Source organism: Pavona decussata, unplaced genomic scaffold (assembly GCF_977016875.1).
Source record: "Pavona decussata unplaced genomic scaffold, jaPavDecu1.1 SCAFFOLD_216, whole genome shotgun sequence".
NCBI classification, from domain to species: Eukaryota; Metazoa; Cnidaria; class Anthozoa; order Scleractinia; family Agariciidae; genus Pavona; species Pavona decussata.
In genome coordinates this window covers 502,216-516,120 of record NW_028145621.1, presented here as the reverse complement: position 1 = coordinate 516,120, position 13,905 = coordinate 502,216, and the positions used below count along the sequence as shown (strand labels likewise).

Here is a 13,905-nt window from a genome sequence, read left to right as displayed (position 1 = left end):
GTGGCCTTGACCTCACGCATAAATCGGAAGACGCAATTCATAGTCCAGATCTTGCGTTCGCTGACTGAAGGGGTGAAAGAGGGGGTATACGATTCGAGCACGAGGCTTAGCGCCCTCTCTCCGTCTCTGCTCAGGAAGGAGAGGGGGGGAGGAGGGTCTGGATGGGGTTAACTGACAACTGACAAATAGCCAAAATTTTAACTGACAACTGACACATAGCATAAAATTTAACCTACAACTGACATTTATACTCGCTGGTACTGACAACTGACGAAAGACCTGCTGCTATGTTTTTCGGCTAATAATTGATATATTTTATACCAAATCACCAAACAAACGTGTACAATAAACAGCAGCAGATTAGGGCGTCAAATTTTATACTAACAATTCATATTGGTTTATTTCTAACATGACCCAAATTTACGTGGAACGCGCTCTAGCCGAGCAATATAGCGAGTCTATACCATGTCCGCTCGTTCCGGCGTAATAAAGGCGATTGCTAGCTTTTGCCGCGTTGATTCGGATAGGGCATTCGAACGACACCGAAGCCGTATTCCAATCAATTGCGATGAGCTAGAGACAGTGCAGTCTCTAAAGAAGCATCTGTTGTCATTTCTTGGGCTGAGAGAACTGGCAATAAAATTCGGCCTTGGAGAGTTTGATTTAAAACTTACCGCATGGCACCGAAGCAGGGAGGAAGAAGCGAAAATTTTGCGATATAAATAATCACAGATGGTCAGTGGAAAATAGAGCTGCCAAGCTTGCTGGAGGAAACAGGCAGCGAACTAACGGTTCTGGAACAAGGAATGCGCCGGCTGCATGAAAGCATAGCTGCGACTAAAACAAGGAATACCTTGAAGAGGTTGAGTTGTGCACGTTACTCACAACAGTTGTGGAGAACATTCACGCCGTCTCCCATTTTAAACATGAAACGTTCACCGCCTTACAGTATTCCCAAGACTTTGGAACCATCACAAAGGAGACTTTACGAAAGACCACCATGGCTTTTGAAAGTATAAAATTCATGCAACCGCTTCCGTCAGCAGAGATTAGCGCTGAAACGGAGACTGCCATGAAAGAATTGATAGAGAAGTATCACCCAGTAAGAAAAAGAACAGTCAGGGGTGAGACTACAAAGGACAAAGCAGGGGCTCTACCACCAGCGGTGTATACGAAGCCACCAGATTGCAGTAAAGTAAACTTTATGCCAGACGAAGAGAGCAATTCCATCACGGAAGATCCAGAACGACTCAACAGAGATGTTGAAGATGAATCAGTCCTGAGGTGCCATCTAATGATGTTACAGAAGTCACATTTGTAAATGACTGTCTCATTGATGTGGTCGTTGGTGCTGTGCGACCCCACAAGAGGCCGAGTACGATACAGCTTCAGACAACGATATCTCTGACACTGAGGAGGAAATTTCACCTGTCGCAGTTTCAAGGTCTGGCCGACCAATACGCGCCCATTTTCGCTTGGATTCGTAAGGTATGTTCTTAGTAGATTGGCCATGGGATGATTTGTGTAAAGGCCAAAGAAACGATTGTTGTTGCAAAAATGTAAACATAAAATTAAACATTAACCAGAAACAAGTTTTTACAATACTTTTTCGGTTATCAGGGTACGCTCCTATCTGTCTTTCATGACGTTTAAGTTTATTTGGGTCCTCAAGAAATTATTAAAATTTGCAGTTAATTATTAACAGCAATTTAACTGACAACTGACAAATGGCCCAAAATTTAACTGACAACTGACAAATAGCCAAAAATTTAACTGACAACTGACATTTGTACCCCCCCCCTCCCTATCCAGACCCTCGGGGAGGGGGGAGGGTTGGGTGGACCCAGTTTTGGTTTTAAACGTACCTCCACCCAGCTAGAGGTTCAACACCTTACCCTTTTACATAGCAACTTTTCCCGAAATGTTACTCCTTTGACAGCAATAAGACTAGACAAACATCAATTGAACCCCTTTCTATAACCACATTGCCTTATTTTTTTTCCCAGGGGCAAGCGTAATCTTTGTGTTCTAATTTCTGCTCAACTTTTGCCTGACCCTTGGCAAAAGATACTTGGATGTAATTTCTGTGCTTTGAGTTGACGGTCTATTTTTTCGATCCTTTCAAATACTAAAATCAGTAAAGTTATTGACCCAGTCGCCTATAACGAGGGGGAAAAAGAGTTCTTTTCGGGCGGAACGTCCCCGCATAGCCCTCCGGGCCTGACTGATTTTGCAGGATTAACAAAAATAGTGCAACATTGTTTTCCTTTTCTTTTTGTTTTTTTGTTAGCTTCAGCACTCATAACTTACAAAAGCACTCATTCCTTACAAAGCCGTTTTCGGTGCTTTTGGTGCCGGCGATTCCAAATTGCCTCTCTAAACTTCCAGTGGTTTTTGGGGCGATCTGGCGACGATTTTGATACGACGACAGCATGCGATTTCAGCGTAAAAGCTTATATGTTGACGGATTCCTGGGGAGCTCTGACGTGATTTATGCTTGTAAAGCATTACGTCATGCGGCATGTTAGGCATCTCCTATTTCCGTTTTCTCGTGCGTGAAGCAAAGGCAACAGAAAAAGTCGCGCACCTGCGCCTGCGGAGAGGGGAAAACCGGAGTACCCGGAGAAAAACCTCTCGGAGCAAGGACGAGAACCAACAACAAACTCAACCCACATATGACGCCGAGACCGGGAATCGAACCCGGGCCACATTGTTGGGAGGCGAGTGCTCTCACCACTGCGCCATCCCTGCTCCCCATACAACTCTCAAATCGCCGTAAAATCGGAGCAAAAGAAATTAGTGCTCTCGCGATCATTTATCCGGTTCTTGTTTTGTCATCGGCGTGGCTTTATATCAGTGTGTCTTTGTTTTAACAGGAAGTGTCAGTGCGCAAGAAGGGACTCCTTTCAGTTACCATCCAGTTATTCCATCGAGGGAAAGTTTTACTTCCAGATGCGTTTCCTGTAAGTTATTTTTTTCTTTAGCTCTGTAGCTTGCTTAGGCTTCCTCGCCTCTCTCAATACTTATTATTTTATTTCTTCTTTAAATATTGCATACATAAAATATTACTGTACTGTATAGTGGCAAACTAATAATAAGAATAATGGCTGGTTTGGATCCGGTATGTTCTTCTTGGCTTCAAGTGGGCTGTATTGCTATACACTGTTCAAGTTTTTTGTTGGGTCGTTTTTGTTGGCTCATATGGACGGTACGCATGGACCGCAAAGAACAACGAAAAGTATCTCACTTCTTACCGGAGTTCTTCCGATGCATTACCCCTAACTTTAAACTTTCGAACGAAGTTAATTTTAGTTTCCCCGTTAAAGCAATTTTTGGCACTGAACCAACCTCGTTCCCAGGGTCTGCTGTCTGTGAGGGAGGCCTGAGGCGAGAACAGACGTCTTGTAAACGTGATTTATCAAAGACTCTGGTTAATTGTTAGCTTTAATTCTTTAAGTTAAGAATTTAAGTTCAAATTCGAACTTAACAATCTCCTCTCTTTAGTCTTCACTGCCCAAACAACGCTAACGTTACATGATGTGACATTGCTGCTGTTGCATCGCGACCAACCAACAAATAGAAAAAAAAAACGTTGATCAGTTTCCTCTTCACTTATACAAACATAATTGTGCTCCATTTTTTGAAACTCTCGGTTTTCTATCGCTTCTTCAGAACTCATGGTCTTCCGTCCTCTCAGACTATTCTAAAAGACTAAAAGACCAGACTATTCTAAAACAATTCATTCATTCACTCTCACTCACTCACTCACTCACTCACTCAGCCATTTACCAGAAATGGAACAACAGAAATACATTGAAGATCATATACAATATTCCTACTACTACAATATTCCTATTAAATTATTTACAAGAGCAAGTGTGGTAAAGGCAAGGAAGCCTTTATAGAAGCCGGGGGCTGTTAATTACTACAAATTACTCCTGTTGCTAAGTTCACGGAAGAAATTCCCCTGTTCTTCTCTTTGCACGAAAACCGGTCTTTCCGAAAAAGTCGTTAAAAGTAGTTGTCCTTACGTCCAATAATTCTCGCACTGTCAAAGTGGAGGACGTGGCCACGTTTAGAGCTTTGCTCGAAAACCGATACAACCTTTTGCATGTGTATTGTTACCCGCGCATTCAGCGATATTTCTGTTTGTCTCTAGTAAATAATATCGGGTACTCTGCATGCCCTTCAATTGTTTAACACGAAACCGGATTCCGGGCGATCGACATAGCTTTTCTTTTTGTTAATCCGAACGGAGAAAAAGCGCCTGATCGTTACTTACTTACTTAAGCTTGCTCGAGACTTTGACTTTTCAAAGAAATATACGACCAATTCTTTGAGAAGTTCCTTTTAACTTTGATCTCATGCTAAGTTTGTTGTGTTCATCTACCTCGGGCCACTTGTGTAACTCGCGATGAAAATCGTGAGTACATTTGGCGTCATGTTTCCAGTGCCTGGACGGTCGTAAAACAAGTTGGATGTTTTGATTTACGCCGAATCCGTAAGTCGCCGTATTTTACGCAGTATTACATGTAATTGTGAGTAAGTTGAATGTCACATCACATTATTCTAATTACTAAAGAAAATTCACAGTGTGCGAAGTCAATAATTTCCCGAAAAGTGGCTAGTATTCCAGACTACATTGTAAGTCTGTAGAATCCTTAATTTCATGATGTTTAAACGAGCAGCCCTCTTATTCTCTTATTTCAGTCTTACATCTTACCTTACGTACTTTGCTTGCGGAAAGGAAATCCGTGAGTGATCATGATTGCCTTGACGCAGTAGATTTGAAAGATTTTAATTAAAGAAAAATTCTTGCCTAGACGAGAAAATACCTTGGACACCATGAATAGTTATGGTGATTAAGGGAAAATTGATCATTGCGGGTGGGCGGTGGGGGCGGAGCTTTTTCAGCTTGCATAATGCTTTTGTTCATTACTCGTAAAGCTGCATTTTTCCGGGGGACAAGTGGTCGTGTACATGACTTCTCGCCTGCTCCAGTCGCTGAGTCGCTGAGATCATTGGGGAGGAAGAAACTACAGTCCGCCAGCAGTATTGCTAACACTGGGCCGGAGAGAGTGACCTAGTCTGGGAGGAGACGGCTGACATTTCAGACTAAGAGTGACCTCCTTTCCCTTGATTCTCTCTCTCTTTTTTCTTCTTTCAGTAACTTTTGCTTTTCATTGCTCTCCACTTATACCAAACCGAGAATGTCTTGTCATTTTCACTTATTTTATACTAAACAGAATGTTTTATCATGTCCACTTTTACCGAACAAAATGTCATAACATTCTCGCAAGAAACTCGACATCGCATACTGAGCTTTTTTAACGAAATATGTAATTTGCAGTGCGACGAACTCAACCGGAGCCACCGAAAAAACCGACACTTTGAAATTTAAAGAAATGTTTTGGTTTTGATTGGTTTACAAACTACCAAAGCCAAACTCCTTTGTTGTAAACGTGGCCTGTGATTGGCTGATCAATGTTGGGTGGCCCCGGTGGAGTTCGTTGCACTGTAAAAGATAAGACTTAGTTCTTATTAACCGACCTAGCTCGGTTAATAAGATGTTTATTATATGGCCAAACAGGAAATCAAAAGGAAAAAAGTATATTTGTTCCCCTGCGCGGGCTCAAGCATTTAGCTGGCTTACTTCTGTTACTAGTCTCCAGTCCAAACGGGACAAAAATAACTGTTCAAAGTACAGCTTTGTACAAACTTCGTCAATGAATGAAGACAAAATAACCGTTGTTTTCCTACAGGCTCAATGAAAATTTTCTAAAATGCGACAAAACAGCAACAAATTTTAATGCCTGTCTGTGCCGCGATCGCTCAGCGATCAGTTCTTATTCAGCCTTGCGATCTTTGACTGATCGCCACAGAAAACGTTAACGTTGAATGTGCAGCCTTCAAACTTGTCAATATGTACTCCGGCAAAAATTGCCTGAGGTTGGATTTGTTGGACTGTGAAGAAATTTTGCTGAGTTGTAGTGGAGGCACTGACTTGGTTTTCTTCGAACTGAGCGGATGTATCTGGTCCGCGATTCAGGACAGTAGACATTTCTCGCTGTCGCTTGACAGAGGCTGAATGGTAGCTGTCGAGGCTTTTCAAATTTTTATGATCGCTTAGCTGTGCAACGAAATTTGGCTGAACGTCTGCTTCGAGGAGTCGTCCAACACTGGTCTTCCTAACGGAGTGATTAGAAACCTTCTTCTTGTTTGTTTCATCGAGTTTGGCTGAAGCAAAGGCGTCTTTGAGGAACTTGCCAATTTCATTCTTTCCAAGAGGCCTATCCAGATACCATACTTTGTCACTTGGTTTTCGTCGGTGATTTATGGCGAGATAAAAAGGAGCATCTGGATCTAACATGGCTTCGGAACGATGGCTTCGAAACGCTTTGTTAAATTCAACTGGGCATCTTGACTTGTTTTTCCTTGCATACGCTTTCGGTTCAAAGGCTCTTTGATGGCCACCATCTTGTGCGGTGCGTGTTTTGCTGCCTCTGTCTGACTTCCACACAAGGTATTCAGAATCGGTTTCTGGATCATTGGCCAAGCCTACATCACCCCAACACAGCTTACGGCTCTCATCTCGAGCCCTCCAGCCGAAATGGAGGGAAAGAAACCACCACAAAGCCCTTTGTAATGATTTAGGATCCTGAACACCGAACTGACCATTTTCAAAAAGTGCATCTTCTTCAGCTTCAGTTAGCTCTCTTGTGGCATTTGGACAGTTTCCTTTTCCTTGGCGAACCAGGTTCTTTCGTTTGGCAGCAAGAACCTCTCTGGACTTGGAGAACTCGTTATCCTTAAGAATGTTGATTAGACTTCCTTCTTCATGCAAGTGGCGTTGAAAACTTCGCTGGAAGCCGCTCAAATATACACGGTTCGTACTCGGTGCCATCTTGTCTACGAACGGAGATAAAAAATTTAGACAAAAGAAGGTCGAGCTCATTGGCAGGTATGTTTTCAATTGCTCTAGACTCTTTCGTTGACTCACAAAATTTCTTCCATTCGTTTAAGTCGCTCTTAGTCTTGTATTAAGTGTTTTTGGATTTTTGCGCTTGCAAAAACTTCGACTTCATCAGTCTTTGCTCGTAGCTTTCTCGGCTGGACTCAAATTTGCCAACGTTTGCTCATTCTCTTTACCTGCTTCCACGTTCAGGGCTACTGGTTCTTCCATTTAGTACTGTATTAACAAGAGCCATTTTTTTTCCTTTTTTTTGTTTGTCACGTTTTTAGTACAAAAGTTACTATAAGATCGGTCTAGATGCCGGTCTAGATGGGAAAATCTAGACCGCCGTCAAAATCGATTTTAGCCAATCAAGTTCTTGAATTTGATCGTTTCCAGTCCTTTTGAGACACGGCCATATAATAAATTGCAATATAAAGAAATCATAATTGCAGACTGAATTTTAATCGACCATTTATTTGCCTGGTGATGGCTTCTTTGCGAGATTACTTTTGATTCGGAAGAATATTACTATCAGGGGTACTGTAACGGAGATTTTTGGCCCCATTTTCGTCAAAACGTCTAAAAGGATTGACTGAGAACCTTTTCTCTGACCTAGTGAAAGTGCCCTTACAGCACCGGGAAGAAAGTATAAGAAGTGATTTCTCCGAGGAAGAACAAATTTAAATCATTTTTTTTTTTTAGCGATTTTTCCAAAATACACAGGAAGAACGTGAATAAAGTGGCCAATTTTTTCAAGTTGCAACCGATTATCATCCCTACAAGTAGTCATCCGCAGCCAGACATGGACTAAAAAAATTGAGTCACCACAAATGAAGAGATCATTACAGCTATCATTACATGACTTTTTATTAAAATTAACGTCTCAACCTTGTTGAGACCTTACAAACTGAAAATAATCGATTTTGCTCCAGAGGCTGTATAAGGTGGCAAACGTTTTTTTTTTTTTAAATTAGATGCTATAATAAGTTCTTTTTTGAATAAGTAAAGCTACTGCTAGCTGCTAGCGATTTCTTTAGAAATATCTAGAGGCACACTTTATTACCAAACACATATAAGATCCTCGATATTGTTATAAAATTGGTGACCTTTCTGAAGTCTAATGAAACTTAATTTCCTGCGTTTTACTCTCTAAGTTTTACTCTCAAGTTGTTGCTTATGTTGCATATGACGAGAAAAGGACAAATAGGACTTTTATGAACTTCTGGCCTTTTGCCAGTCTTCGAAACCGTTAAAAGCGATGCAAAATGCACAACCTTTTATATAAATTAAATTTAATTTTTTATAACTCATTCATTTTTCGGTGGTCCTTTGCATCAGGGCAAAGTGGTTTAAGGACAACTTTCTCTGTTGTGTGGGACTTTTTCTGGAATTTTCGCCGGCTAGTTCCGGTTAAACTCATCGTTATTTCTAGCTCTTCATAAATTGAGTAATTGTAAATACAAAGAGAAAAGAACAACTCCCTCTAGAACGCCTCAAAACCCGATAATGGCAACGTGAAAGTTTACGTTTTGATCATTTTCCCGCCAAGTACTATGCGTCATAGCTTGCAATGTTGGCCATTACCAAGCTCTTAGCTTTCCTCTCTGACCGCTAGGACCTCAAATACCCAGCAGTGGATCTAGGGGTAGAGTTGAGGGGTTTGCACCACACCCTCCCCACCACGAGAAGATGAAAATGAAAATTCACTTCGAACAAAAAGTCAAATTTTGCAATCTTCACTTGAACATTTTTGGGTGATTATGCTCTCTGATACCCTCGGATTGGGGGTCTCTACAATACCCCTCTCGCGCCTGGAAGAAAGCTAAGGAGCAGATACAGAAGGAATTTGGGACAGATACAACCACTGCTTGCCCAGTTTGACAGGTTTAAAGTACTGCATTATCCCTGTGAAAATTATGCCCTCCGAACCTTTGAATCCCCTAGAGATTCGTGGCGATTTACCCCTCCCCCATGGAAAGGTTCCGGATCAGTTTGGTAATGCTGAGTGCGTAGTGACAGCTGAAATTTTAGACTTCAAGTTTTGCAAGTCCTTTCTTCTCTTATAAATGTCTCTTAACCGCTCTCGAGCAGCGAAAAATCTGGTATTTAGTCCCAAAGGGTTGGTTATTGGAAGACATGTAGACGGTGTTTAACAAAACTACGTTCTAAGCAATTTTAAATTTTGCCAACAGTCATGTCTAAACATTCTCTGCTGCTGACAGTAACAGGAAGGCTTGCATCCCAGACTAGAAAACTATTTATCTACTTAAAATAAACCACTTATAAACAGATTTTGAGGCCCACTGATTGTCTTAAGCCGCGGTCTAAGTAAGACTCTGTTTAAATAACTTGCCCAGAGGGTTTATTTTGTCTAGCGCAAATTTAGAGGCTTGGATATGCCCATCTAGTGGCCGCAAATGGCCATATTTGTGTGTTGTCTCTCTCTCTCTCTCTCTCTCTCTCTCTCTCTCTCTCTCTCTCTCTCTCTCTCTCTCTCTCTCTCTCTCTCTCTCTCTCTCTCTCTCTCTCTCTCTCTCTCTCTCTCTCTCTCTCTCTCTTTCTCTCTCTCGCTAATTCTTTCTTTTTTATTTGCTGAAATCAAAGCTGAGCAGCTTACGTTAGTCTCATAAGACAACAAGAACAACAGCAGCAGCAACGAACCAGTTTACCCGGTTTACAAGCACCAACTAACCGTCGACCGCTCGAATCACGGAATGGAAAAGTAAAATATGGACGTTGATACTGCAAATGCGACTGCTAAGACCCAGAAGAAAAACGTGTCTAGGACTTGCGCCGCAAAATGCCAGTCATTTTTGTTGTGCTCGTTTGCTTTCACGTCATTTATGTGATCAATGATGGCGTGCATACTGCGTGCGATTTCATCCAGTCTGTCAAAAGAAGGGCACTTGAGAGTGTCAGAGTGTCTGGAAATTCCTGAACTGACTTCGTCGAGTTCATCTCCACCCTTGCTCTCTAGTTCTATTTTGCAGCAGTTGGTATCTTTACTGTAGCCGCCGAATAACTTAGTCATGAGCACGTTACTGCGTCGATGGTTATTCTTTGTACGCTCAAGGTGATGCTTGCGGAGGGGGTGATCCTGTTGGCCGCCCGAACATGACTTCATCATGAGGATTGGTGCGAGAATCCTGTATGTGATGTAACGGTACCACACTGGCATAGGTTTGGCCGGACTCTTGTGGTAAACTCTCACCACGAAACACGTGATCAGCAGCGAGAACGAAACCTCGCACATGACGGTGAAAGCGTACTTCACAATCAGCGGAATGACTTCCGAGGTGCGCGGTACATTTTCGGTGAACACTAACATGAACACTGTCAAACCAAGGAGGATTGTTATGACCAGAGATATTCTCTCACCCGACTCCGGTGGCAGGTAGAAGGAGAAAACCGTTAGGAAAGCTAGTACAACGCACGGCAAAATGAGGTTTGTCAAGTAGAACAAAACTTTACGCCGAACAATGATCGTATACGTAACGTCAATGTAAGGGTCTGGGCAGCAGCTGTATTTGACAACATTTCGCGTGGCTGGTACTGCCTCTAACTCCCATTCACCACTGATCGTGTACTTTTTCAGATCCGCGGTGTCAGATTTGTTGGTGAGATTCAAATGAACCCCCGTGTAAGTCCAGGAGCCGAAGATGAGCGGGCATTTTTGTTCATCGAATGGAAAGAAGGTGATGTCGATTTTGCAGATGCTTTTGATCTCAGTTGGCGCATACCAAGAGTTTGTTCCATCGGATTGTATGACGACTTTTGTATCGTAGTTGTATAAGGCTCCGGTTTGGCCAATTCCAATACTAAGGAAAGAAAAAAAAAGAAAGTAAAATTAACAGATCTGGCTAGAAAGCTGTATTTAATATTCAGCAACTGCCAGGCATGCTGGCACCACATCCAATAACACGTTTGACAAATTTTCACGATCAAAACCCACCCCACTGGTACACTCCGACGAACCCTGCAAGACTCTTGCTCATTCAGCCAAAAGCCAAAACAATCACTTTCTCGGCATCAGGTTCGGATAACGTGCAAATGAGAAAACTACAGAACTCCACTTACAGTACACCACTAGTGCTTCAGCAATATCAACAGTTTACTGGTTTTGCTCCCGTCATCCCCCCCCCCCCCCCCAAATCCCACAGCCGCTGAATGCTTTAAGATGCTTTTTAAATTGGCTCTTCCGCAGCCCTGCACCAATTATTTAAAGAAGATTTAAAGAAGAGTTTCTCTTATAGTGGAGCCGGGTTGTGGAACAGCCTATCTAGTGACCTTCGTGCAGCAACATCTTTACATGATTTTAAATTTAATCTACGTCACCACAGTTTTGAATGAGTTTTAACACCGCACCCTTGTAAAGCAGCTTTTAGTATGTGGTTATCAGTAGTTTAGGTTAGTTAGTTTAGTTAGGTATGATTTTGGCTATCCTTTAACTTTTATCTCTTTATAATATTTGCTGAAGGATTTACCGTGTCTAAGTAAAGTTACCATACCATACCATACCATGCTAAATTTCAGATGCTAAATCCTTCGGATAATAACTGCCCCCTCTCCCCCCCCCCCTCCCCATCAATATAAGCGCACGGACTGTTAGAGGTTGTTGAGCTGTTAGTATTGTGTTGCAAGCTGCTGATGTTGTTGTCAAGCTCAACCATGTTTGAAACGCAAAATTCTCCCGAATAGCAAGCCCCACTACTCCGCCTCCCGAAAAATGTCACCTGAACAAAAATTTAAGCACAGTTTCATTCAAAATTTACGCAACCTGAGTATCAGGCTTTTCAGACTTACTTGTTGTAAAGTACAAGATCTGGCTTCCAAACCAAGGTTGGTTCCACGTTTATTACTTTAATACCGTTGTAGTTTTCCGGTTTCCACGACAGGAAAGGGTTACTCCACACCTGGAATTATGAAAAGAATGATGAATACATGATAAAGATGCTTTTTGCGGTGAATGTATGACATAAGTCGTGGGCTGCGTTTCGTAGAAGTCTCAAAATGAGATCGAACGTTAGCCTGTGAAGACGCCTCTTCCAGATGCTATTGGATCACTGTTGTTCTCATCTCGTCCATCCCCCCACCTCCCACCTCTAAAACAGTGAGCTAACTAATACGCGGCACTGGGGCTGGTCGCAGCCGAGGACGAAGGTTCCTTCCGTCCTTGTTGGATATTTTTCTACCACTTTGAAGACAGACCATTTTCTACGTGGTTAACCGAGTCAAATAAGATCTTACTAATCATTTGCGTTTGTGACAACAAAGTCGTCGCCTTCGTTACCGGCTATCTTTGTTTCGATCCGTCCAGGATTATATATTGGTACCTGCGACCTTCTGCTGTAGACAGTAGTTGTGTGCTTATAGCACTAAATTAAAAGGATCTAGAAGGGTTTAGGCGTCTTACCTGTCGTATCCAAATCTTGCTTGACAAAATTTGATTCTTGCCGTCCTGTAAATAAATTTACAAAACAGTTTGTTTCAAACTGTCCTCTTTGTTCACTCATCCGCTGAGACAAAGTGTGGAAATTTCAAATGAGCTTTGTAATCGTACTCATTTGTGGTTTTAGAGGCTCTTCGTAGGGCCCGTTTATGAAAACAGAATTAAGACTTCTCAGGATTAGATTCGACTGACTCACTGATTGCTTAAAAAAGAAACCTCGCTCCACCCAGATTAGAAGTAAAATCAACCGAGACTTGCTGGTGTGCATTTTCCCGCGCTTTTTGAGCCTGGCGACGAAATATCAAAATGTAGCCACTCAATTGCACGCCTTGCTTTCTGTTTCGTGTTGTGCTGTTTACTGTGCTTTTTAAGGTGATTATAACTTTTGAGTCTGGATGAAATACTTGAGTGTGATCATTAGAATGAAAACTACTGAGCAGTGCTTTCCTGTTGTGTTGTATACAAGGGGACCGCTAATTTTTCAGACTTTTGAGTCAGTGGATGCAATCCTAAAGTGTAATCTTTCAAATCAGGAAGCTACTGAGCTTTCCTGTCCTGTGGTGCTGTTTAATTATAATGGTTCACAAGTGGTTCTAACTTTCGACTCTGTTATGAAATCTCTTACTGTGACCATCATTCAGGTGAAATCTATGGAGCAGTAATTTCCTGTAATGCTGTTTATGCTGTCGGGTGGAAATAACTTTTGAGTCTATTGATAAAATCCTAAAGTGCTATCATTTAAATAAAACCTACTGAGCAGTACTATCTTGTGCTACTGTTTATTATGCGGTACAAATTGATTCTACTGAACTTGTGAGCCTGGATGAAATCCTAAAGTTTGACCATTCAAGTGAAAGCTACTGAAAAGCACGTTACTGGGAAACTGTTCATTGTGCTATAGCAGGGATCTTTAATATACGAGGTTGTGAAGGGTATTCTAAGTGCGACTCGGTTGATGGTCGATTGTAAACAGCTAAGAGTGCTATTCTGCTAGTTTTCAACGCCATCAGAGTATCTAGAATTGAATCGTCCCCTTGAGTTAATATTTAACAAAATCAATTGAGGTATTTTCTTTCTTTCTTTCTTTCTTTTTTATTTATTTAATTTAATTCAATATTTATCCAGGGGCATCCAATTTAGCAGAGCTAGTTTAAATGGAGCCCTGACACAGCACAAGACAAAACACAAAACACAAAACATTGAAACAAAAAAAAAAGCAAATAAAAAACTAGACAAATAATTAAGTTGTAAATGCAGCATGTACCGCGGGCGTTACTGCTTAAGATGGCACTTTAGTTTGGTTTTAAATTTACTGAACGCCACTACCTGTCTAATGGTTCTCGGGATGGTGTTATAAGTTCGAGCACCGTTTATTCTGAAGCTTCCCTGATATTTAGCAGTTTTTGCGAAGGGAGGGCGCAACAAATCACGGCTTCTGGTGTTATAGTCATGGTAAAGATGCGCGTGCCTAAACTCTAAAAGTAATGTGGCCGAGCTCAAG

General features: G+C 41.8%; 1 protein-coding gene and 1 long non-coding RNA gene across 8 annotated transcripts in view; one reads left to right on the top strand and one right to left on the bottom strand.

The window, feature by feature from the left end:
• LOC146459803 (uncharacterized) overlaps positions 1 to 13,905 on the top strand; it is a 46,245-nt gene that overhangs the window by 11,288 nt on the left and 21,052 nt on the right. Inside the window, exon 2 of the long non-coding RNA XR_014857815.1 lies at positions 2,877 to 2,963. This is a non-coding gene — a long non-coding RNA (uncharacterized LOC146459803). The remainder of the gene's footprint in view (positions 1 to 2,876; positions 2,964 to 13,905) is intronic.
• The window catches only part of LOC146459802 (neuronal acetylcholine receptor subunit alpha-10-like), a 34,686-nt gene continuing 28,585 nt past the window's right edge, over positions 7,805 to 13,905 (bottom strand). For all 7 annotated transcript variants that reach the window (XM_085088924.1, XM_085088925.1, XM_085088921.1 and 4 more), the window contains exons 4-6: positions 12,369 to 12,413; positions 11,759 to 11,868; positions 7,805 to 10,773 (exon numbers count right to left, since the gene is read on the bottom strand). In XM_085088924.1, coding sequence (XP_084945050.1) covers positions 9,663 to 10,773; positions 11,759 to 11,868; positions 12,369 to 12,413 — 1,266 coding nt within the window. In that variant the 3' untranslated portion in view covers positions 7,805 to 9,662. The remainder of the gene's footprint in view (positions 10,774 to 11,758; positions 11,869 to 12,368; positions 12,414 to 13,905) is intronic.